We start from the raw sequence: 23,504 nt of genomic DNA, 5'->3' as shown, positions 1-23,504 counted from the left end.
CCAGCGCACCCAGGAACAAGGAGAAGATGTTCTGAAGCCCTCCCTCCCCCTCCCATCCTCTCCCATTTCTGTTGGGTGAGGTTTTCTCGGGTTGCGTTTTCTTTTGTGCTTTATTTGTGACCGTCATTACGATCGACCCCATCGTCACCGTGTTTTCAACGCCCTCCCTCTTCCCTGGCCCAGCTTCGGCTGCTGGCTGGGGACGGGTTATTTTTAGATGGCCGCTCCGGATGCCGCCATTGGCCTCCTTGCGGAGAGATTTCGAGGCCTGGACGTTCATGGTGACATTCCCCACTGCCGTTACACTAGGTGTCACCTGTTTAGCAGTTCCTCTCAGCTGAACGCGTGTGGCCGCAGGTGCCGTGCGAACGCTGATCCGCTCTGACAGGCCTAGACGCCAGCTGCCTGCACAAAGCCTGCCCAGTCGCCACTTTTTTTGTGGGCAAAACTCTGCCGCTGGCGTGACCGATACAGAAGCAATAAACTAGGTGACCGTAAAAGCAAAGACAAGTCCTACTAAGTGGCATTCTGAGCCCTATGGCTTTGAAATAATTGGTAGTGAGAGAACAAAAATGGAAGGGGGAAAAAAATAAAACAAGAACCCAAGCCTTTTTTTTTTTTCTTACACTGATGCCCTGCGGACTATACATCTGACTTGCTGCGAGTCCGTCACTGTATCCTCCTGTCTGGCTGATAACATGGCGAAGGGTATCCACCTAAACAAACCAACGACAACAAAGACACAAATTAGAGTGGGAGAAAGGTTAGGCGGGCAAAGCTGCTTCCGTTCATCTTTGGCATGATAAAAACAAACAAACAAACAGTAATAAAGGTATATATTCAAAGAAGGAAAAAAAAGGACCGCAATTGGTCTCAGGGTGACATCCAAGGTAGAGGACTGTTCCTGCCTCCCTCACCTCCCGCCAGCCTGCCCCGATGGCCTTGTCACACTTTGTTGTTGGTCTCAAGCCTTGTGACAGAAACAGCACAGAGGGAAAACAGCATGGCAAGTGTGGGGGTCGGACTCGCTGGAGCATGTCACTGCAGCTGGCTCACGGTTGCACCTGAGGACCCACTTTGCTACCCCTATCCTTTGCCACCCTTCGGCCCCGAGCGCCAGGAGTTCATGTCAGTGGAACAAGATCATCGGAGTTGGGTAAGTGTGGCTCCTCCCTTCGTTTTGGAGGGCCCCAAGAGAGAATATACCTACCACCACAACGGATCGCCATCTCTCCTCCGTGTGCCCCCTTCCTCTCCCTCCACTACCCCATCCTGTCCCCGCCAGCAGTATGCATGGTGAGCACAGCCCATTGCCCACAGATGGCATGCTTTCTCTGCATCCAGCTTGGTGAGGGGGAGCAACCTTGGCTTTAGAAAGCTCTCTTTGCCCAACATGAAGGTGTCAGAGTGGCTGTCATTTCTCAACATGATACAAAGCCTTAGATGCCAGAGAGCAGACTCACGGCATATCTGGACATCAGATGGGAAGTGGGAGATCAGAGCGAGTTACTGTTTTTTCTTTTTAATTCTTTATTTTTGTCCAAAGCATGGGTTGACATTTCAGTAACAGTGCCCAAAGTTCCCTTGCTCTGTCTTGTTGGTCTGTAAATGGGTGGTGTGAGTGCCTAAGCTTTAGGGAGATGGAGAGATGATGAGGGGGTGGCTTTTAATTAAAAAAAAAAAATCTAGCTGCTGCATATTTCAGCACTTTCAGCAGACACCTGGTTTGGCATCAAAGGAATGAGTGGAAACCTTGTAAAACGAGACACCAGTCCAAACATCTGGCCCCTTCCCTTGGAGAATAAAGCAAGCAGAACCTAAACCTCAGCTGCTTTCTTTTGAGTACATGCCTGTTCTCCTAAACCTCCTCTCCTCCTAGTACGACTATCAAGCCAGAGCCAAATGCATTCACAAAGTGTGGGCAAGTTTCCTCAAGACCATGGTTTGTTGGTTTGTTTGGGTGTTTGGTTTTGGTTTCTTTTTGATTGATTTTTTTGGCGGTTGTTGCTGTTGCTTTTTTTAGGTTGGTCAGTTGCTTTTTTGGTTTGCTTTGCCTTTTTTAAGTGTTGGTTGGTTCGTTTGTGCTGGTTGAGATTTGCTCTTTTCGGACGGGAGGGAGAAGTGCCAATACAATCAAAGGCTCCTCCAACACTAATGCATTCACTGGCAGTACATCGGATGGGTCCCTACCTGTGACTGCACGTTGGCTCCAACCTGGGCCCCTTGGTAAGAATCCCCATTGAGAGACTGCACGCTCATGAACAAATCTCCAGAGTTTGACATGTTAAAAGAACTGGAAGAACCTGGAAAGGAAAGAGTGAGGCACCTGAATCACAGAAAGGAAAAAGATCCACCCCATGACTCTCAGCCAAGAGGAAGGAACAACATGCAAAGCAACCACAAAAACAAAACACACAGTCAGGTTAGTAGTATGAAGAACAGAGCAAGCAAAAAAAAGGATGCACTCTTAAGGTTATTCAAAGCCACATGTTGTTACACCTCAATGTCAGGAATGTCTTTGAACAGCTCCTCAGCTGGAGGAAGGATTCTTCATGCTCTGGACCAAGAGAAACAAAACCCATCTTGGAAGACTCGGACAGCCATTTCCTTTCATTTCAGGGTGTCAAAATCCTTCAGGCAGCTTCGAAAATTTTGATTTTTGGAGGTGTCCACCCAGCAGACTGTACTGGAGAACAGAATTACTCAAACAAGCCTTGCTATCGAAAGCAGAAGTCTTTTCAGCAAGGCTAACCAGACCCATGCTACTGTGGCTCCTGAGAAGCTCAGATCAGCCTGGTTAAATCTACACTGCAATGCTCTCTGCAAGGTGAACACATCCAGACACCATCCAGTTGCAAGGTCAGAGCTCCCGCTGAGTTAAGGTGAGCTCTGCAAGGGAGCAGAGTGTGGAGTTTGCCTTCAGGACACTGCAATAGAAGGGATGTCACTGTCCTCCACAAGAAATCCATCACTGGTGGGAACTGCAGCACGCCAAGAGTGAAGGTGCACAAAAACGTGAAGGCACCTGGGCTAGCCTTCCATTAGCAATCACTTTGGCAAGTGTCTTTCATCGTGATGGGCTATGAGAGAAAGCAAGGGTGTCATCTTTCCTACTGGGCCAGCTGCCCAAGAAGAACAAGCTCTGTAAGCAAATTCCCCACCGCATGCACCAGTTGCCAACGTTAAACTGAAAAAAATGGTAACAGTGAAGACAACTGGGTGGGATAAGAAAAAAAAAAAAGAATGATAAAAAAATCTTCCTGCCTTTGCAGAAACAAGGTTTTATGCTTCCAGCTCTGAGATATCTGAACACCTACCAACTGCTGAACAGGAGAAACAAACCCATCATGTAACTGGAAGGTGGGGGGGAGGGAAGGGGGTTAAAAATAAATAAAAAGTTTTTATGGGATTATTTCAGAACTTATCGTGCAGATCAGCGCGTTAAGTGTGAGACAGCTCAACGTGCAAGGTTTGGTTATAAACATGACGTTAGCCTTGGAAAGGAGAGACTTCAGGGGCCCAGGTCAGCTACACTTTCAGCTCCAACCCCAAATACACTCTCATCTTCTCCACTGCCATTTCCAGCTTGGAAGACTGGCAACCACAGTCCTGGTGGAATTGCCCAATGATGGCTCATGCATACGCTCTGAGAAAGGTCTGACAGCCCATCTCTTGGCTTGTCCTGGAGAGGGAAGGAACACTCTGGACAGACTCCAGCTCTCCCCTGGAAATCAAGCAGGAAGGATCCTCTGATGGAAACTATCTCCAAGAAAGGTCAGGGAGCAGATGGGAGGTCTGTGCTAGAGGGTTCATGTTCTCTAAACTTTCTACCACTCTCTTTGCAAAAGGCTCTTTTACCAAGTGCTAGCAAGTCTCAGAATTAAAGGAAGGCAGAAAAATCACTGCTAGATACAACACTCAGGATAGTCAAGAGAAAGACTTATCTTGAGCAAAGTGAGTCTTGGATCAGGACCCTCCCACTCATGCCTAGAAGGAGCACAGCCAGGAATAGCTCCATTGTCTGTGTTCACTGCCAACCCTGCCCAGCGTGTTCCAGAGAACGATCAAACAATGGTGCATAAAACAACCGGGACTAGTCACAAGGCAGCTGTAACCACCACCTCCTTCACTCAGCTGACAAAGGGCACCTGTCACTTCCCAACCTCTCAGGTTACTTGCTATTTTAAAAGCAGAAGTCATGGAAGCGAGTTGGCAGACCGAGGATATGCCACCCTGACACTGCTCAGCTGTAATCATGAAGATGGACACTTTTCACATACACAAAGATGCTTCTTACTAGGTTTTCTAAATGATCACTTTGAACACTGGAATAAAAGCACAGGGCAATAAGATGGTTTTGTACTCCCACAGCAGTTGAAAACCAATGACTTTTCAGTTGACCCTCACAAGAAGCAGAACGCATTGTCCTGTTCTTCTAAGGTGATTAAAAACCTTTGAGATCACACAAATAGTCAGTGGCAGAGCAGGGAAGAGAACTCGGGAATCCCTTAGCAACTGACAAGACACTGCTATCACTCTATCCCCAGCAGAGCAACATCTTCTACCTTCCCCTACCAAAACAAAATTATAATAATAATAAAAAATAAAACCAACGTAAACTTAACTGATATTTTATTGAAACTTAACAAACCCTCCTGTAAAACTGAGAATGGGAGTGAGGAAATAAAAATAAACAGCTACAAACTCTAGTTCTGAAAAGCACCGGTGTCTTGGAAATCATGAGGAGCGCTGGAGATGTCACTTGCAAGATATACACTGCTATTGGCACAGGGTATTTTTACAATATATGTGCATATCTAAACGGTAAATATGTCTTGCTGCTGATGTGGATGCAAAGATAAATATGCGCATACCAATGGCCCGCATGTATGGATGCATTTGTATCACAGCCATAACTGCAGAGAGCCCTTTACGCTGCCTACTCTGCTGTTTCAGCACTCTGCTCTGTACGTACTAGCCACGTGTGAAAATTATGATGGCCCAAAGTCTCAGAGAAGCAGCTATGAGGAGCTGATGCACTGGGGTGGTTGGGAGAGGAGGCAGGAATGAGAAGAGCCCTTAAAATTAAGATGCTAGTATCCTCAGTGGGGACAAGACCAGGGAATACAAGTCAAATCCTTCCACTGGAAGAAGCTCCATCATAAATCTAATTTGTGTCTCTAAAAGGCTCCATTTTAAACACACCAGAGCTTTTCAATGGTCGTAATTTAATCCCAGAATCCTCAAGAATTGAGGGGTAATGATCATCTTTGAGCTTACTCAGGACAAAAGGGCTCTGATCTTGGCATGGAAGTCCCCTGATGCTATAATTGAGACAAAGGAATACCAGAAAAAACAACACTCATTGCAGCTTGAAGCAGTGTGGAATTTAGTGGTTCATCCTCAGCATCTGTACATCTTATCAAACCCAAGGCCTATCACCATCATTCCTTAGTGTTGGGTTTCCATCAATCCAACAGCAACTCCAGGAAAAGTGGTGGAAATATTTTAAGTGAAACAATTGTGCTAAGGCACTCAGATCTTGCTTTCGGGTGAAAGTCTACATTTACACAATGCCGACAAAGGGATCTCTCTTCAATCCCTAACACTTATGATGAGCAAAACTCTCTTGAAGTTTACCTCCAATTAAAAAATTCTCACAAGCTTGATTGCTGGTATTTTTGCACCACCTCCAACTCTTCAGGGTGCTCATTCACCAGCTTCTCAAATGCCAACAGTTTTTGACAGTTTCCACTTCCGCCTCAAATTCTCCAGGATGTCTAACAAGTCCTTCTCTCTAAAGTATTTGACAATTCAAAGGGTGTCAAGAATAAACAAACATAGTAATGGTGTTCATCAGAGCTGAAATCAAACCATCTTCATCTGCTGCTTCATTCCACTCTCCACCAGTCAGGTGGACATTCAGCACACTAAACCACTGAAGTCAACTTTGGTCATGTATACAAGACTCCTACCTGAAGTCAATGGCAGGGACACCCACGCATCAAGAGCACAGAATTCAACTCCCCTCAGATACAGGAGGTAGCTTTCCCTTGTGCTCCTACCATGGCCAAAGATGATGAAAGAACCTGATAGACCATGTAGCTCCTCAGCTGGACAAAGCCACCGAGTTTGACATCAGGTCTAAAAATAAACAAAAATATTCTGAGCAGGCCCAGCAGGGAATTTTTTGTTCCTTTTCCACTTGCCAAGCAACACTCAGTCATGATCAGGATAATCTCTCCACTGAAGCTCTCGCAGGGTCCTCTCCAGCCCCGCACTCTGGCACTCTCTGAACAACTAGTGTCACAAAAAGTGGAGGAAGGCAGAGAAGAGAGAGGACACAGAGCACAGCAACAATCAGGCCAGTGCCAGATGAAGTATATTTCCAGAAAGCATGATCGCCTCCATCAGCAGCTTTGCAAGAAGGTTTTTACAAAACAAAAAGATGAGTTAAAAAAAACAAAAAACACCTCAGGACAATTCTGGCTGCTCTGCATGGAAGATTTCACCGCATGTCATCACCTGTTTGTGGTCCTTGAGGAATCTGGCTGGCAAAAGGGTTCGTCCACATTAAATAACTTTCATTTACCATGTGGTTTTTGTGCTGAGATTGTCCAGGCAATCAAAGTGAGTTTGGGGAGTTGTTAGCCCAAATGAGCCAGACATCTCAGCTTATTTGAACATCTGGCTGATAAAGCCCAACTGTGTGTATTCGGGATGAAAAGGTGTTTGACATTCAGGCCTGGGTGACTGAGGATGGGGGACCCTGCTTCAGAACATGCCAGATGGCTAGACAGATGCAATCCTTGCCCTTGTCAATGTGTGGCCAATCTCTTTGACTGACTGTAGCCATTCACCAATCTCCAGTAACATGTGCACCAATGCAAAGAACAGATGGGCCTGCGTAGCCACAGCAGAAATGAATTTAGCTCCTGTCCCAGGTCCCATCACATACAGTTCCACATCCTCTTCCAACATCACAGCCCTCCAGGGACTACATTGCTGGTTGCTTCTTTCTCATGACCTGTCTTTTGCCTACTCTCTTTCTTCCAAAACACCTTTATTTAAATGAGAAGGCCCCCAAAATTCCCAGCAAATCAAGTCTGTTCAGTCTCCTTCCTCACCAAAGTCTCAGACAATGATCTGGAAATGGAAAAAAGCCTGCAGCATAATAGGAGAGTCACCATCCACGTTAGTTCTTCACCTCTTCATCCATTTCCATGTTCCTCCCAAACATTGCCCCTGCCCAGGGTGATTCAGCACATCTGAGGACTGGATTTTCAAGGGCCTTGACAACATCCTCCAAATCTTTAATGGAATGGTATTTCACAGCTAGCAGGTACAGGTGTACCCTTGCTACTAGCAGCTACAGGGTGGCCTGAAGCAGGGAAGGTCACATGACTTTGCATGTCATCAGGATATGCCTTTGCCCAAAATAACATAGTGCAGGGATGCTTGATGCAGCTGTTACATCTACACGGCTCAGCTGGGGAGATCTCAACCTGGCACACCACTGTTGGAGATAAAATCTTGAGACCATTCCAGCTGCCTTCTCAAGAGAGGAACCCAAGGACATCCAATCCCACTATCACTGCAAGCTGACCCAGAGACTACTGCAGTGCGGAAAAGAGGTGCGTCCCCCTTGCTCTCCCATCCCATGGCTGCAGCATACAGGGAAGGTGTCAGGAATTGGTGGTCCAGGTTAGAGCACACATTTTTTCTAGCAGAACAAGGATCTTCATGGCCTGAGAGCTCCCCTCACATTACTGTGCTGCTTTACCACATTAGGCACATGAAAAGAGGTCAATGTTTCTGGAGTACAGACAAGCGAGCCAGAAAGAGGACCCAGGAGTTCAAGTCTTACACATTAATAACAAGACTGTTTGTCCTTCCTTGAAAGTGTAGTGTTATCCAGGGATTATCTTAGTCGTTTACTGCAGGGTACTGGCCAATTTATCTTCAAAACAGCCGTGTTACTGCCTGTGGGGAAGTCGCAGAAAGAGACTTGCACTGGAGCAATATTTAACTGGGCAGGCACTGGGGAAATGCCTATTCCACTATACGTAGACCAGATCTAAACCCATTTAAGTCATTTGGAGCTTCTCCCTTGCTATTCCAGGACATTAGATCTAACTCCAATTGAAGAAAGAGGAAAAGAACAAAACCTGTGTTTTGTTTCAAGCTGGTGCGGACTGCAGGACAATGCCATATGCAGGAGGGTATCTCTGACAACACACACAATTCTGCTGTCTATCCTCCAGGCTTTTCTAAACGAAGAGGAGGGGTTTAACATCAACAGACTCCATCTGATCAAGTATTTTGAGTGAGCTGTTTGCAAAGGATGACATTTTTAAAACTGCATCTAAATCTTTAGCAGTTAAAACAATGGAAGGAAAAGAAAAAGAAAAGAACGAAAATTTTTGCAAACCATCTATCCTTCTAAAACTCTACAACTTCCTCCTGAACCTTCTAAGCACCTCGCCCAAACCAGAGCTGGCAGCACAGCTTGCTCCGGCTACAGTACGGCCCATCACAGACAACCCTGCGCATGCAGAGGCGTGAAGGATGCCTTCCAGCAATGCTTCTGACCTTGAACCAAAAGCTGCAACATCTCCTGCTCCAGGTGGGCTAGCAGCCTCCTAGCAGGTAAGCCCCCTGGAAGATAAGCAGTTGTGCACAGGGGCTTCTCTCCACTGGCCAACTCACTAAACCTACCAAATGCTTTTGTGCAAACTGTCACGTGAGTCACTGGGAGGTGTGGATGAGCTCCCCAGCACAGAGATCAACCACCGTTTACCACCTGAGCTCCTGGATAACAGATGGTCTTTCCCCTCCTGTGGAGGGCTGGTTTGGGAAATCAGCCAGAAACCCACACTGGTGTTTCTTCATTTGTTTGACCCTTGGCTCTGCTTCCTCCACCTTCCTCCCGGATCCTCTAGATCCAGGGGTGTTTCTGGGGTGTGAGTCTTCTGGTATCTGTCACAGGCAAAGTTGCACTCACTATATGTCATGGTAACAGCCAGCGTTTGTATGATATACCACCAATGATCTGTTCAACATCCGGCTTCTCTTCCCACCCGCCTCCCCCTTCACTCCTCCATCATTTCCTTCCTCTTAGTAGCCTACCTGATAACAGCACGCTTCATGCCCTGAAGAAAGGGTATCGTGATCAGACACCAAGCTCAAAGACACATGGGTGATACATTCCCCTTCTCCCTCCCACCCCTAAAAAGAAAATAGGCACAAAGAGATTTGTACAGACAATTTTAGGTACATGGCACCCATGAAGTTAACTTTTTTTCCTTTTAATCAGGTCCCAATTTTCCCATCTCTCTTGGGAGCTGAGCACAACCAGAACAAAGCATGCCAACCACAGTATGGGATCACTTTTGGATCAGCTCGTCTTGCAGCAGACACTGTGAACGAACTAAGTATCACTCTCTAGCGGAGGAGATGAAATCTGGGCAAAGTGCTCTGTGCCTTTGACCCTCTAAACAAACAAAATGGAAACCACAACAAATGGGGAGGAGAGGGGGAAAGGGAAGGGGGAAGGGGAACAAAGCAACCCATGGATTTCAGTATTTTCCATACTGACACAAAGGGAGAATAAAATTCACACAGAGCACACTGTTGCAGGTGATCCAGACACTTCTGTAATCAATCAAAGATAACCACAGTAGAAAGAAAACCAAAAGATAAAAATCTACCTGAAACAACCCCCAAAATGGCATGAGCTGGGACATCCCACAAGTGTTGGGTTCTATTAATTAGAGCCACTCATGCTTTCACCCCCTAGCGAAACAGAACAAGTATGCAAGGACTTTTTTTTTCTTTTTTACTCCCTTCTCCCTCTCCCAAAAAACAAGCAAGCAATCATCCAAGCAATTTTTTTCTAGCCATTTTCCTGTTTTTTGTGTTTATCATCCATGCATATAACCCCCAGCACATCACCATCAGTCAGACGGTCTGATCACATCGCTTTTTGAACAAAAACCAGAACGGAATGGGGAACCAAGAAGGAAAAAAAAAAGAAATGAAAATAAAGTATTCCCCACCCAAAGCAACCCCAAAATTTAGAAACCCATCTATCTTTTTTTTTTTAAAAAAAAAAAAGACCACAAAAGCAAGCCAACCAAAAAAAAAATCAGAAAACCAAGGGGAGAAAATGAGAAAGAGAGAGAGAGAGAGAGAAAGATTAGAGGGAAGGGGAAAAAAACGAACAAAAAAACAAACAACTAACAACCCAAAATAAAAAAAAAAACTAACCAGCTGAATTGGGAGTTGAGGGTGAGTTAGCCTGGCTTCCATGGGCTGACACATTGGTAGCCGTGACAGCCGTTTTGGCAGCATAAATATTGGCTTCCTCTTGAAATTTACCTATGTTCTTCTTGTACCGGATTCTCTTATTTCCAAACCAGTTTGATACCTAGAGCGAGTTTAAGAAAAGACAAAGACATTAAAGTTTCCATTCCGGAAAGCGTGGCTGGGTGAGGAAGGTGGGTTAATTCAGGTTAAGCAGTGCAAATTCTTTTTTTCCCCCCTGTTATCACAGGAAATGTGAATATATGGAAGGGGGCACCTTTTACTGCTTGTATCACACCAACCCCAGGAATGGCAGTCAGACCCACTTGGGAAAGCCAAGTTTGTGTGGATACATTTGGTTCCTCTATGGATGTGATTTCCATTAATGGGACACTCTACAGTAACTAACTGCTACCCCCACCCCCTGAAACACACACAAATATCAGACGAGTTTAAAAAAGTGAGAAAGCAAAAAAGCCCTGAAATTGCAAAATTTAAAAATGAACATGTATTATTTTAGTACTTTTTATTTGCCTCCTCCTCAGTGTCCCTTTGACAAGGACAGCAGTTCAATGCATTTCCTCCCGCTCCTTTCCCAGATGTCCCATTCCTTCCCTGTAGAGAAGCTTGGGCAGCTCTCAGGAAAAATCCCCAAAGAATTTATTGACCAGGACCCAGCTTGCTGCATGAGATACTCAGGCCTGGCTGACACACAAACTTGCCTTGATATCACTTAAGTTCTGCTTTTAACCTGTCTGAGTTAAATCAGTGCAAAAGTCCAGAATTGAATGCTCTTAATCCAGCTGAAATCTGCTTTGTACTGGTTTAGCATGCGTTCCTATATAAACTAGGAGTAAAGAACACATTCAGAGGAAGACTGGAAAGGCAGCATTAGGCACATCAGAAGACCTAGCTTTGGTCCCAGTGAACAACTGAGACCTTTGGAAAATGGATATTTAAGATAGCTGAGATGACTTTCATTTCATTCCGTTCTGATTTCTGTTTCACGCACCCCAGCTATGCTCAAGCTCAGGTTGTCAGCTCACATCTTGTGTCCCCACCCCTCAAAAAGTCCACTGAGAGATGAGGAAGGCAGGCAGAGACTATGGGAGATGTTTCCACTGTGATTCCCCAGAGACCTCTATGTGCCTGGTGCCTTCAAGTGCCTAAAAGTGCGCTGAATGAGACTGGTTGATTTATTATAAAATTAAAGAAACAGCTGAAAATGATGGGCCAGATCTGAAGTTCGAGTGAAGCAGTGTAGCTCTGCTCATGTCAAACTTGGTGTTTTCCTGGGTCTGCAGCAGGGCAATGCACAATCCTCAGAAAGCCCCCAGAAGAGGTCGAGCAGGTGATCTTTGCAGATTGTAAAGGTGGCATCCTGGGACCAGCACTGCGAACGCTCAAAAATACCGTGACCTGGAGAACCCATCAGACGGCTGGATAAACACCCCAAAGTTTGTATGTCACAGGCTCAGCACAGCGGTAGGAAACTCTCAAGTCTGTGAAATCCAGCTGCAGTATCCTGCCAGAGCTGCTTCTCTAGGGAAAATGTCAAGGTACCTTCTGAACCACCATAAACTCTTTACCCAAAATCCCACCCAGAACCCTGCTGACAATACCTTGTTCATTCATGGACACCATATCACAACAAACAAGTTCATGGAAGACAGGGGAAAGATTCAGTCCAGAGTTTGGGAAGCAGCTCTCAGCTTCTTCATCGACATCACTGAACATAGAGATTTGGGAGAATCTAAGCAGAAGACAACTTCCAGCTGCTACTGACACTGATTTAGAAAGTTCAAAGGGATGAGTAGGCTAGATGGTCAAATGCCCGAGGATGCTGTACTCTCCCAGGAGAACTCCAACCCTTCCTGGGATTGCTTGGGGTGCAAACTTGAGCTGGGACTCAGAGAAGAACAACCTCTTTGTCCTGACTGCAAGGACACTGTCCCGTGGCTTGCTGGTGACACTGTCAAAGCAGCACATCAGTGCTCCCCCTTCCAAAAGGACAGCTCAAGTGCCAAAACACAGAAGACAAGACTGGATGCTCATTCTGGGGAGTTCACCAATTTTTTCCTCGCCCCAGGGAAATTTTTTTGGCTTGGGTGTTGATAGCTGACATCTGAAAGGTTTAATTCCTGTGATGTTTTCTATCTCTAGTGCTCCTAGAGCGCTCCACAGCTTCTGTACAGAAGTGGCTTCATCCACTACCTGCTACCGAACTGCATATACCCAGCCCTACACTGCTGCAGGGCAGGATAAAGAAAATATAACCTGCTGAGACTCCAGGTGATGTTGGGAGGCAGAAGGTAACGATTCAAATCAGCGCCCAACCCAGACCAGGGAGAGAATATTGCACCAGGAGCAGGCACTGTTAGTCAGTAACTCCATTCCACTTCTCCTTCCAGCTTTCTCACTAATGCCAATGTGCTTCTTTGCTATCTTCCCACTTGGCGATCTCTCTGCAATAGATATTCTGGCTTCGAATGCTGGAGCCAGTCAGTGAACTGCTCTGAACTCCACTGGGAAGGAAGTCAGAATACATGGCCACCATGATTCATCTTCATCTCAAAACCTGCGAAGCAAAGAACCTGCCTAACCCTGGTCAGCCTTGGAGGTCAGCTCATGACTTGTACAGACTCATGTATCCCATACTCCCACCTAGTCTTAGCAAAATCAGAAACCTGCATCTGCATTTCTCTCTACCTTCTTTGGATGAACAGTCAGGTACCAGGTAGAGGAAGGGAGATCCTAGGGACAAGGTACAATGCAGTCTTACTTTAGCACAGTCAGAAATACCATAAGTGTAGTGTTTCTCCTGGGCATTTTCTCTTTGCAAGGCAGAAGTTATAAGTATGAACAGATCAATTTAAAATGGTAGGGGATGCTTCAGGAAAACTCTAGCTTTACTTGAGCCAGTGTGTCCTGTCTCTTGTAGGTGACTGAGCAGAACTGATGTTTGGGTCTTCTAACACAGAGGATGCAATCAGAGTCACTCAGCAGGCATTACACAGTGATGACATATCCCCTTGGATGCTGCTGCTCCTGCTGAGGGCAAACAAGCTCTTGCAAGGACACTCAATGCTACTGCTGTCTTCAGCTTACTCAAGCGGTGAATGGGCATGTGTCTGGGCAGGAAAGGGCCCGAAGATGGCAAACGCAAGGGGAGCCGAGAAGGAGCACTAAGCTCGGATGAGGATGAGACTACCAGGTCATATAGATTGGCTTCCAAACATATGCAGTGCTCCAAAATGAGAGGAAATAAAAGGGCAGGCCTCAACAACGTACAGCTGAACACTTCAAGGACTGACTGTACTCTCTTGACTCCTGGAAGCTCCCAGGTCAGAGCTACAGATTCCAGAAACTATGTGGCTGCCTCAAATTTATGCAAATAATTCAAGTTGTCTTTGCCTCTGTGGGTCACATCACATCATTTCTATGCAGTCCCTTCTGAGACCTCTCCAAAATTCTTCTTCTTCCACCCATAGCTTCATCCTGCAAGTCTTCCTTCTGCTCTCCTATCCACTTTTACTACCTTGCTCTAAACCAAGCACTCATTTGGTAATTAAATAGTCAGCACTAGGAAATAACTGACTTCACTGAGGTCTGGGCTGCCCTTCAAAATGGCAAGGTTTCTTGTTAGCGGTAGCCATCTTCGCTGTATCTCTGGGCTCTTACCTGTGACACTGTGATGCCGCATTTCTTGGCTAGCTCTTCTTTGGCTTCCTCACTGGGGTAAGGGTTGCTGAGATGGGAATAGAAATACTCATTCAGGATTTCCGTAGCCTGCTTGTTGAAGTTTCGTCTCTTTCGCCTTGGCGTGAAAAAAGATGGAAAAACAGAACAAAAAGAAAAGGGAATCAGTGCCAGGGATCCAGAAACAAAAATGTAATTTTGATACTCTCTGACCTTCCACGCTTCCCTCCCTCCTTCTCCTACTCCTGGGAGCATGGCGTGCAATAGACTCATGATCAAGAAACCTCTAACGGAACCTTGTCAGCAACTCTTTTCTCAGCGCCTTCCAGAGCAAATAAGTCTCTTTCTCAAATTATCACTGCATTCTCCAGCTCACAGAAATTTTAAAACTGGCAACCAGCCCCTACACCTGAAAAGTCTGGTTGCCCTGGATAACGATGTCAGTACTACTCTGCAAAGGTCTGGGTGAAAAAAGCAGTGAAGGATATAAACCTGGTGAGGTTTGCTCCATTTACAGCTAGACACTAGCCATCTGTTACCTCTTCCCAAGTGCCCCCAAATCATAGCTGCCTCTCCTCCCCATTTCAAGTCACAGCCCAAGCCTTCAGCCTGCACGTAACTGGCTTGGGGAGTGAAAATAATTCTGCAGCATGCTGAAAATCTGGGACAAAGAAAACAGAGGGAAAAGAACAGGAAACTAGAGGGAACAGGATGGGCTGGAGGATTAGCTTTCATCCCCAACTAAGTGAACATCTTGACCACAGAGACTTGTTGCGATATGCCACAGAATTTTCTTTTGCCACAGCAAAATCATCAACATGCAATTCTCAAGCTACAGCTGGGATCCTCCCTGACACAGAAGTTGTGAATGTCTTGTACTACTGTTCTTCCCTCCCCTGCCAGGACCCAGGCAACCAAGGTATGAGGAAGCTAAGGGGGGAACCAAGAGACACTGCTCTGCAAATGGACCTCGATTCACTCCAGCACCTCAGAACACCTTTCCCAGGCCTGAACGATATTGCACCTTCACTCTGATCCTTTGTTTTCACAGCTGTTCATTCACAAAACCCAACGCCCCAGACCCATCTCATCTTTCCATCCACAGGCCCAAAAGAGAAAGTGGATGCCTTCTGCCATGACTCCATAAGGCACTTTCCAACCCCCAATGGAGACCGTAGGTGTGGAGAAGGGTTTCAGGGAGTGCACTTACCGCGCGTCCAGAAATCGGGAGCGCAAGATCATGACGGCTTCACACGTGCTTTGCTTCAACTGCATCTGGATGGAGCTGAACTTGCGGTGGATGATGCTCACCATTCGCTCTATCTCCTTCGGTGAGATCGGTCGGGTCCGGCTCTGTTCACGCAGCAGGTTCATCACGTGGGTGGTGAATTCATTGCATGCCTGGGATGGCAAGAAAAGCAAAAGAAACCCCAGGATCGGAAGGTCATTCGATGGCGTCAAGGACAGTACAGAGGCAACACAGTTAAGGACGAACACACAGGTAGAAGCCTCGCTGCTGAGTTGTGAGGTCGGGGTTTGTCAAGGCAGACTCAAGGCAAGGCTTGGGAGGCTGTTGACTCTCAGGGGAGAGATGAATTTCTCTTGCCTACAAGGCAGAGGGCATGAAAGACTCCCAAAACACACTAAAGTAAAGGCAGGAGCCAATTTCCTTGCTGTCAGGGGTCATGGATGGACCTAGGCTAAGTGAAACCCTGGGACCCATGTGAAGCATGAAGAAATTCCAGCCTTTACGCTGCTTTTCCGGATGGGACTGGAGGAGTTATAGATGCATTTGAGGAGAACCATGAACTTTTCAGTCCTTCATCCCTCCTCCCGCTGCCCCAGACAGACTCCAGCGCCCGGTGCCTGCAGAGCCACCTCCGTGCTTCACGAGAAGAGCTCTCAAGAGAGACACAGCCACGCTCTGGGCTTTTAGCACATCTGATAAGAAGTAAATAACGACAATAATTAAAGCCTGAATGAGGCAGGAGCCCTGACAGGAAAGGGCAGCAGGTAACAACCCAAATTAGATTTTTGCTGGCACAGCACTGTCTGGCTGCTCCTGCTGCCCCCTTGCCATTTTGTGAGGGCAGGGCAGAGGGAGCAATAGGGGGGTGAAAGGAGGAATCACGAAGCCAGATAATAGGCAACTTCTCAGCCCAACCACCTGCCCTGGGACAGGATGAAAAGGGAACTGTTTGCAAGCTGGAGACAGCACCCCATGACATCTTGTTGCTAACTCTGCTGTCCTCCACATGGTCCACAGCCCAGCCAGCCCAGGTGTGGGTTTTGCTCTCTTTCTGCATCTCTCCGGCACCTCATTGGCAGGACAGGACTCCTCCAATTCCCAGAACCAGTCTGGAATCCAGGCCCCCAAAAACTAGGCCAAGAGAAGCACTCAGACACTGATGGCTCTGGAAGTTTCAGGTGCTCTTGGGACATGTGGAGCTGCTCCGGGGAACAGTGTCCTTGGTTCCCATCCCATGATGGGAAAAAAGGGGTTATAAGGGGAAAGAAAGACTGATGTTGCGGACTGATGACATAGACTTGACTTAATGTCTTTCCCATCCTACGCTTCCAAGCTTCTCAAGCAGCTTCTCCCCCTCTGTTCATCATCCCCAGAGCCTGCCCGTGACTAGTCCGGGAGGTGACGAGTCCCTATGCACACCTCCGTGGCTGAGACCCAACAGGGAGATGTCACTAGGCCAGCAGAGCCCCACAAATTGCCCATCATCAGCTTCAACTGACAGCTCTGATCTCCCCCAGGCGGAGGGCGCCGGCTGAGCGGCAGTTACTAGAGCTCAAAGCCAGGCGACTCTTTGCTCCCAGACGCCTGAGCAATTTTAGCTTGTCTCCTCTTCGCGTGAAATAAGAGCATTAAAGGCAAAATTGCAGGAGAGCTGTGCTGTCACAGCAACAGCCAGATACCATGTGAAGCCAGGCGCTGAGCTCCCTCCAGCCAGTGATGGTGCTCTGCTCCAAATGCTCTGCCGACAGGACAAGAAACAGGGGCACGCAGGTCGAAAACCACATCTGAACCCTGGCTTTGCAGAAGGACTGCAGGGGTGCAGGTGACAATACCAGCTCTGCCTCGCCACAGCTGCAAAATGTGGCCTGACACATCCATTTGCAAAGCATCTTTGCGGTAAAAGTGACAACCTAAGTGGGTTGCGAGAATGAACAAGCCAGAGGGAAAGCTCTGGGTGAGCCATGGGATTACAGCAGGGAAGATGTGGCCTATCTCACTCAAGGGGGCTGGTGGTAAACACTTCTCTCAGCTGGGGGTCTATTTTGAGGGGCAAAAATGATGCAGAAAGAAAAACAGAAAAACAAAACAAACAAATAACCTCCCACCCACATAAGGAAGGAGCAGAAATGCCCTCTGCAAAGCCTGGGCCCAGCTGTGCCCTTGGAGGAGTCCTCCCTGGCTCTGCTGTTCAGGTATCTCTCCTTGGGGTTGGACCTGGGGGTCTCTCTCCCTCTCTTCAGCTTGGGGCCTGAAAGATGAGCTCTGTCATGTTCTCCGCCCCTACCCATGGGAGAAAGCTGAAGAGCCCTTGTGCCATGCCACCCAGTGCACTTGCCTTGAGGGAGCAGCAGCAATGGCTGAGGACAGACATGAAAGGTCACCCTTGCAATTTCACCCCCGTCCGTTCCCTCTGGCCGGCCACCCCCTTGTCATTCCTCATTTAATGCACTGTGAAAACACCTTAAAGACATGACCATGCTTTGCCTCTTAAACTCCAATACTGACTCCAGCTCCAAATTACGGACACCCATCTAAAATAACAACCCTTCAGTGCCGAACAAGGACCTTCTCCTGTCTCCTACCCCCAGGTGGAGGCCTGAAGATCCTGCCCAGCATCTTTAGCTTGGGCAACCAGACACCTGAAGAAGCAAGACATACCTAGGCGCCTCTACACATGCAGTTATCCAGGCAAAACAGGCTGGCACAGCCAGGCTGGCTTGCTCCCAGCAAAGGGGTCTGCTGCAGCTGCGCCTGGTAAGGACCCCAGTGCCGGCCTTGGATCACAGCCCCGGGAGCATCAGCAAAGGATGGAGCTGAACCAGAGAGCTGAAAACCCAGGCTGGCCCTTGGCCGTGGAGCCAGTCCTTCTCCCAAACGGAGGGATATTTTCTTGCTCACACTCTCTAAACCAAAACCACTGGGTAGAAACCACATTCATCACAATGGCAAGTCGCGCGACAGAGAAGAGAGGTCTGCAGAACATCTGGAAGCATTTGAAAGAAACCAATTTTGAGTTTTGGTCTGCAAAGCTTCTCATGCAATTGTCAATGTTACTAACAGTTGCGTTCATGACCCAAATAGTTTTTCTTTCTTTTTTTTTTTAAGAATCATTTTCCACAGGAAAAAAGTCACACATTTTTTTTTCCCTTCTGGAAAATTAACTTTTCAGGCAGAAGAAATATTCAAGAAAGATTCTGCTTCAAGCACTGCTTAGATTTCCCTGAAAAACTGCCTATAACAAGGCAAGCAGCTCAAAAAGAAGTCCCCCTGCCCAGGGCCAATTTTAGGCAAAACGTCAGGGAAGAAAATAAAGGGGCAATAAATTCTGAGCGTGTTTGCACAGCGCATGCCAGAACAACAACAACAACGAAGTCCCAAGCCTAAAACCCCGCGTTTTCGTTACAAAACGAAGCAACAGTTTGCGTTTGCCCGCACGCTCTTAACAATAGATGTCAGTAGCGTTCCAGGCTGCGCACATCCGCGTCGGCACCGCGGCCGGCTCCGGCTCGGGCTGCTCCTCCTGCGCCCGCCGTCCCCAAGGCTCAGCCCCTGCCCTCCGACGGGCCCGGGCGGCGCGGCACGAATGAGCCTGTTACCTGCTCGTACTTCTCCAGCTCCGTGTGGTAGATCTGCCGGATCTGGGAGAGCTTGGCTCTGTAGTCGGAGTGCTCCACCGAGTTGTCGGAGCCGGCCCCGCCGGAGGCAGCGGCGGCAGCGGCGGCGGCGGCCGAGCCGCCTCCTTTCTCAGGGCCGGCCACCCCCTCGGCCAGCAGCATGTTGTCTAGCCGCATCAGCTGGGGGTCCGTGGGCTCCTCTTCCTGGGCTCCCCGGATGCTCAGCACTGCACGGAGACACAAAGGGGAAAGGAGCCGTGAGTCGCGCCCTGGGGACCAACGGGGACAGCGGCAGCCTCGTATCGAGCGGAAAGGGCCTCCCCGGGCAAAAGCGAGAGAACCCGGATCTGCACCCCAAAAGGGAAATCTGAATCCCAAGTGCTCTCATGACTGCTCCCAAAATGCAGCCCCTTGCTTTCCAACCCAAACAGCTGAGAATTCAAGGTGGAAGCAGCAAGCAAGGCATTTTAACTCCTAACTCCCATTTCTGCGCCTCTTTCTTCTTATCCTGTACGAAGGAAACAGGGCAGAACCGGTAGGAGCCGAATAGCAGAATTAATGCAAAGTCTGACGTTCTGGATTAAGATACTCAGCAAAACTGCGCGCTTGCAATCGCTGGCATTTCCCATTGCATCGGCCCGATCCCCCTCACTGCCGCTCTCGTGCTGAAAGAAGTCGGGAGGGCCATATCCTGCTTCCAGCACGGGATGGGAAGCTGGAAGTCCCTATTCCAGCTCTCAGCTCGCCCCGAGGCACTCTCACATCTCCTAACACATCATTTGGGGCCTGATCCTGCACTGTTTGCAGCGGCCTCCAGCAGACACAGTCCTACGCGGCAGAGGGGAAAGAGCTCGGCCTCCCTCCTGCAGGAGGTGCCAAGGCGAAGAGTTAGGAGCAGAGCCCAGGGCAGGGCTGTGCCTCAGTTCCTCTATCTTTAAATGTGGATGGACAGGGCTCGCAAAGCCTCACTAATGCACAACGAGCTTTTAGCCACCTAACAAAAGACAAAGAAACGCACAAATAAATCTTATTCTTTGGAAAGCACCTTTTTTTAAAATTTGATCATCCAAGTGAAGTTTAAACTGTGCTAAGAAAAGGGGGCGACAATAAATCAATCCTCACAAAACGACTTGCCAAAGCGAGATTTTTTTCCCCCTGTCTTTGGACTCGCTGTTTCAATTATTGCTTTGAGTAAAAGTCAGTCTCCTTTGAGCGCTTTCCTGTCAAAATTACACCAGAACGCAGCGACCGCTCCGGGCTGGCTTTGCAGCAAAGGGGCACGTTCCAGCCTCTGCGAAAGCTGGAAGTGCCAGGGCGGCGGGATAAAGAAAGGGCTTTGGAGAGAGCGGAGCAGAGAGGCAGCCCTGAGCGGCCGGCTCCAGCAAAGCGGCGTACATGCACGCGCTTGGGCTGCGGAGGAGCGAGGCAGAGACATATTCTGCGGAGCACACGCGTGGGCGTAGGACACACCATCTCTCCCTCTGCCTTTTGAATGAATTCACACCCATATGTATTGATATATAAACACACAGGCAAAATTTTCGCTTTTTTTTTTTAATATAATTTGGAAATGCCATTTTGGTTATGCATGCAGTTGGTGTCTGAACACACAAACATAACCCTAGATTTCTGCATGTATACACGCAGGTGTGTGTGCCTGCGGGAAAAAAAGAGGGGGGAAAAAAGGCTCAACAAGTGAACAGAAAAAGGCAATTCCTAAGAGAAATGAATTCTGTTTTCCCATTTCCTTTGGCAGAGGAACTCAAAACACTTTGCAAACACACACACACCATTTGCACACGCTCGTGCACACCCTACCTCTATATATCTGACAGAGCAGGGTAATGCCCCATGGATTTTAATAAAGCCGGGCCTGCTTACACCTATGATGACTTTGACCCATTTTTCTGACCCCCTAATTTGCAGCACAAACAACAGCAAATGATTTTCACTGTCTTTAAAAAAATATATCTCAAGTCAGTTGCCAGTAAGAAGCTATAACAGAGCAGTAAAATACAAAAAGCCCTACCAAACAAGGGGTATGTTTTTCCTCACTCTGAAATAAGTTTGAGAAAGATACAGTTGTTATTAATATAAAATCACTTGAAGTAAAAGACCCTGTGGAGAGGTTTGGATAACACACAGTAACAGAGCTTTTTTAAGCCTCAAACTCCACAGGCATTTTTGTGTTTAAAACATTGACTGTAAACAAAGCTTAGAAGGTCAGGAAATAAAAAGGAAAAAAAAAAAGCCCTACAACAGTAAATTTGCCAATAGAATGAGCTAATAATAAATAATTCCACACTAGGGACAATCATTTATATAAATAGGGATGGGGGCACAGTGCCAACTTTGGATCCAGATGCCAATTTCAGAGCTCGAGGAAACCCAAGGAGACAAGATCCGGAATTTCTGTCTGCCGCGCTCTCCCTGCTCCCGTCTACGCTATCGCTCCAGGAAGCCAGAAGAGGGATTCTGTGAGACACCCCGGATCAAGCCGTCCTGGCGCGACGCGATTCACCGGCGAGGAAATTCAAGGGAAGACGTCAGAAAATGGTCTGGGGTTTGCGGTCCCTAGTCTGAAATAAGAGGTAAGACTAGCCAAAATCCTTAAAAAGAGAAGAGGAAAGGGGAAGAGATGACAAGATACAGGGGAGAGATATACTGGCTATGAAGAGAGAGAATAAATCCCTGTCCTCCTGCTAAAAAATCCTTAAATAAAAGCACATCCGAAGCCGAAATAAAAATGGTTATCAACGTGGGCAAATAATAAACAAACCCCAAACAAACAAACTGAAAACGGAGTTGCCAAAACAGGCGCATCGGGGATTTCAAAAGGGAAATATTTTTAGATTAAACACCTCAGGAATCATTGGCCTGACGGGTAGGCGCAAGTGATTAATTAGGTTATGTTTGGAGAGCTCCTTCACGATGAAAAGCGCCGTATAACGGCTCCGCTTTATTACCGCGCGACGGGAAGCACCCGCACGGCCCAGCGCCGACGGTGCGGCTGGCGCCCCGCTGCGCACGCGCGTGTGTAGATGTGCACATACACGCACGCTGCGGTGCCGGGTGCGCTACATGACGGTCCCCTCCGCGGGACACGCGGCTCCGGACAAAACCCAGCGGGGTGAGACGGGGCCGGCACCGCGCAGCGATTACGTGGCTTTGGCTGGCCAGCGAGAATAACGCTATTAAGTAAATAAATGAAAAGGCCAATGTGTCTAAGCAGAACTGATGCTGCCTATTTATCCCTGGAAGGCTGCGCTCAGGCGAGGAGAAGACAAAATGATTATTTAAAAGCTGCTTTTTGTCTTCCCGGCGCTACGCAAGCGACTGCAGCCGGCACCGAGGACTGGAGCCGGCCGGACCCCTCCTCACCTCCCCCCGGCTCGTCTCCCGCTCGGCTCGAAATGCTTTCAGCCAACCCAGTTCCCCAAAAGAGGGAGGCAGCTGGGATCCTGCAGCCCGGGAGATCTCTGTCCCCAGCAGGGGTGAAGAGCAGCCGGTGGAAAATAACAACGGACGCGCGACGGAGCCGCGCAGCACTCGGTGCAGAATGGGGGGCATACAGGGATACAGCGGGATATAGGAGAGGTTTCACACCCCGCCGTGGGCTTTAACGCCGGTCTCTACCCTTCCCGGTGGCCGTGGCAAGCCGGGGCCGGCTCAGCCCCGGGAAGCCGCCCCGCGGCAGGGATGCTGGCCCCGGGGACGGCGGCGGCGCACGAGGGGCAGGCGGCGGGAGGGTTATGGCACCCGCGCCGTGGCGCTGCCGCGGATAATCGCGAAAGGCCTCCGCTCTCCTCAGGCTGTCAGTTTTCACACGAAATTAAAATAAAAGAAATAAAGCAGAATGATGTTTCCCACTCCCTCGGCTCCCGTGCCCCCGCTGTCCGGGAGCGGGCGGCGCTTTTCCGACAGAAACCTGGAACCGAGAGCCTGCGCCCGCTCCCGGGTGCCCACGGTGGGGCCTGCGGTCCCCGCGACCCGCCGTTCGCTGCTCCTGATTAAAGGAAAGGAAAAGGAAAAACAAAAAGAAAGACACCAACTAACAGCCAGGGGGACGGCGGGGAGGAAAACGAAGCAAGACTTTCTGTCTTTGGCTGCTTTCCTGCTGGCTCCGAAACCCCAGGAGCCGAGTCACATGCCGCTAGAGGGTGCTCGCTCCTCGCGGAGATCTCACACCTGGCTCAAAATACAGTTTTATATATACATATTTATCTATACACACACACACACACACAATTTATATATATATATACACACACACCTACATATATATATATATACCTACATATATTTTATATATATATATATACACACACACGTATTTTAAAATCAAAGCAAAACCACACACCTTGTCCCCATTTGCACTGCTGCAAAACGCTCCCGAGCTCACCGCAGAGGGGAAACGCTCCGCTTCAGATCCTGGCCGGGGCGCCTGCCTCCGGCCCCGCGGCTCGCCGGGCACCGCATCGGGGTGACCGGCGGCGACACCAGCGCTAGGAGCAGCCGGGGCCCGCCGAACCGCGGACCCCTCTGCGGCGGGGGCTTTGCTCCCCGTTGCCTCGGAGAGGAGCGCAGTCGGGGAGCAGGGCAGTGGCGGCACGCGTTGCTGAACCCGAACCCCTGCC

At 48.5% G+C, this 23,504-nt stretch overlaps 1 protein-coding gene across 2 annotated transcripts in view; it reads right to left on the bottom strand.

The window, feature by feature from the left end:
- Positions 1-23,504, bottom strand: part of PBX1 (PBX homeobox 1) — a 162,610-nt gene that overhangs the window by 13,232 nt on the left and 125,874 nt on the right. Inside the window, exons 3-8 of one of the 2 annotated variants that reach the window (XM_067300640.1) lie at positions 18,850-19,094; positions 15,215-15,405; positions 13,987-14,122; positions 10,270-10,429; positions 2,191-2,303; positions 627-716 (exon numbers count right to left, since the gene is read on the bottom strand). In XM_067300640.1, the coding sequence (XP_067156741.1) occupies positions 627-716; positions 2,191-2,303; positions 10,270-10,429; positions 13,987-14,122; positions 15,215-15,405; positions 18,850-19,094 (935 nt within the window). The remainder of the gene's footprint in view (positions 1-626; positions 717-2,190; positions 2,304-10,269; positions 10,430-13,986; positions 14,123-15,214; positions 15,406-18,849; positions 19,095-23,504) is intronic. The other variant, XM_067300641.1, reaches the window with a different exon arrangement.

This window comes from Apteryx mantelli, chromosome 8, assembly GCF_036417845.1.
Source record: "Apteryx mantelli isolate bAptMan1 chromosome 8, bAptMan1.hap1, whole genome shotgun sequence".
Classification (NCBI taxonomy): domain Eukaryota; kingdom Metazoa; phylum Chordata; class Aves; order Apterygiformes; family Apterygidae; genus Apteryx; species Apteryx mantelli.
This window is presented reverse-complemented; position numbering and strand designations above follow the sequence as displayed.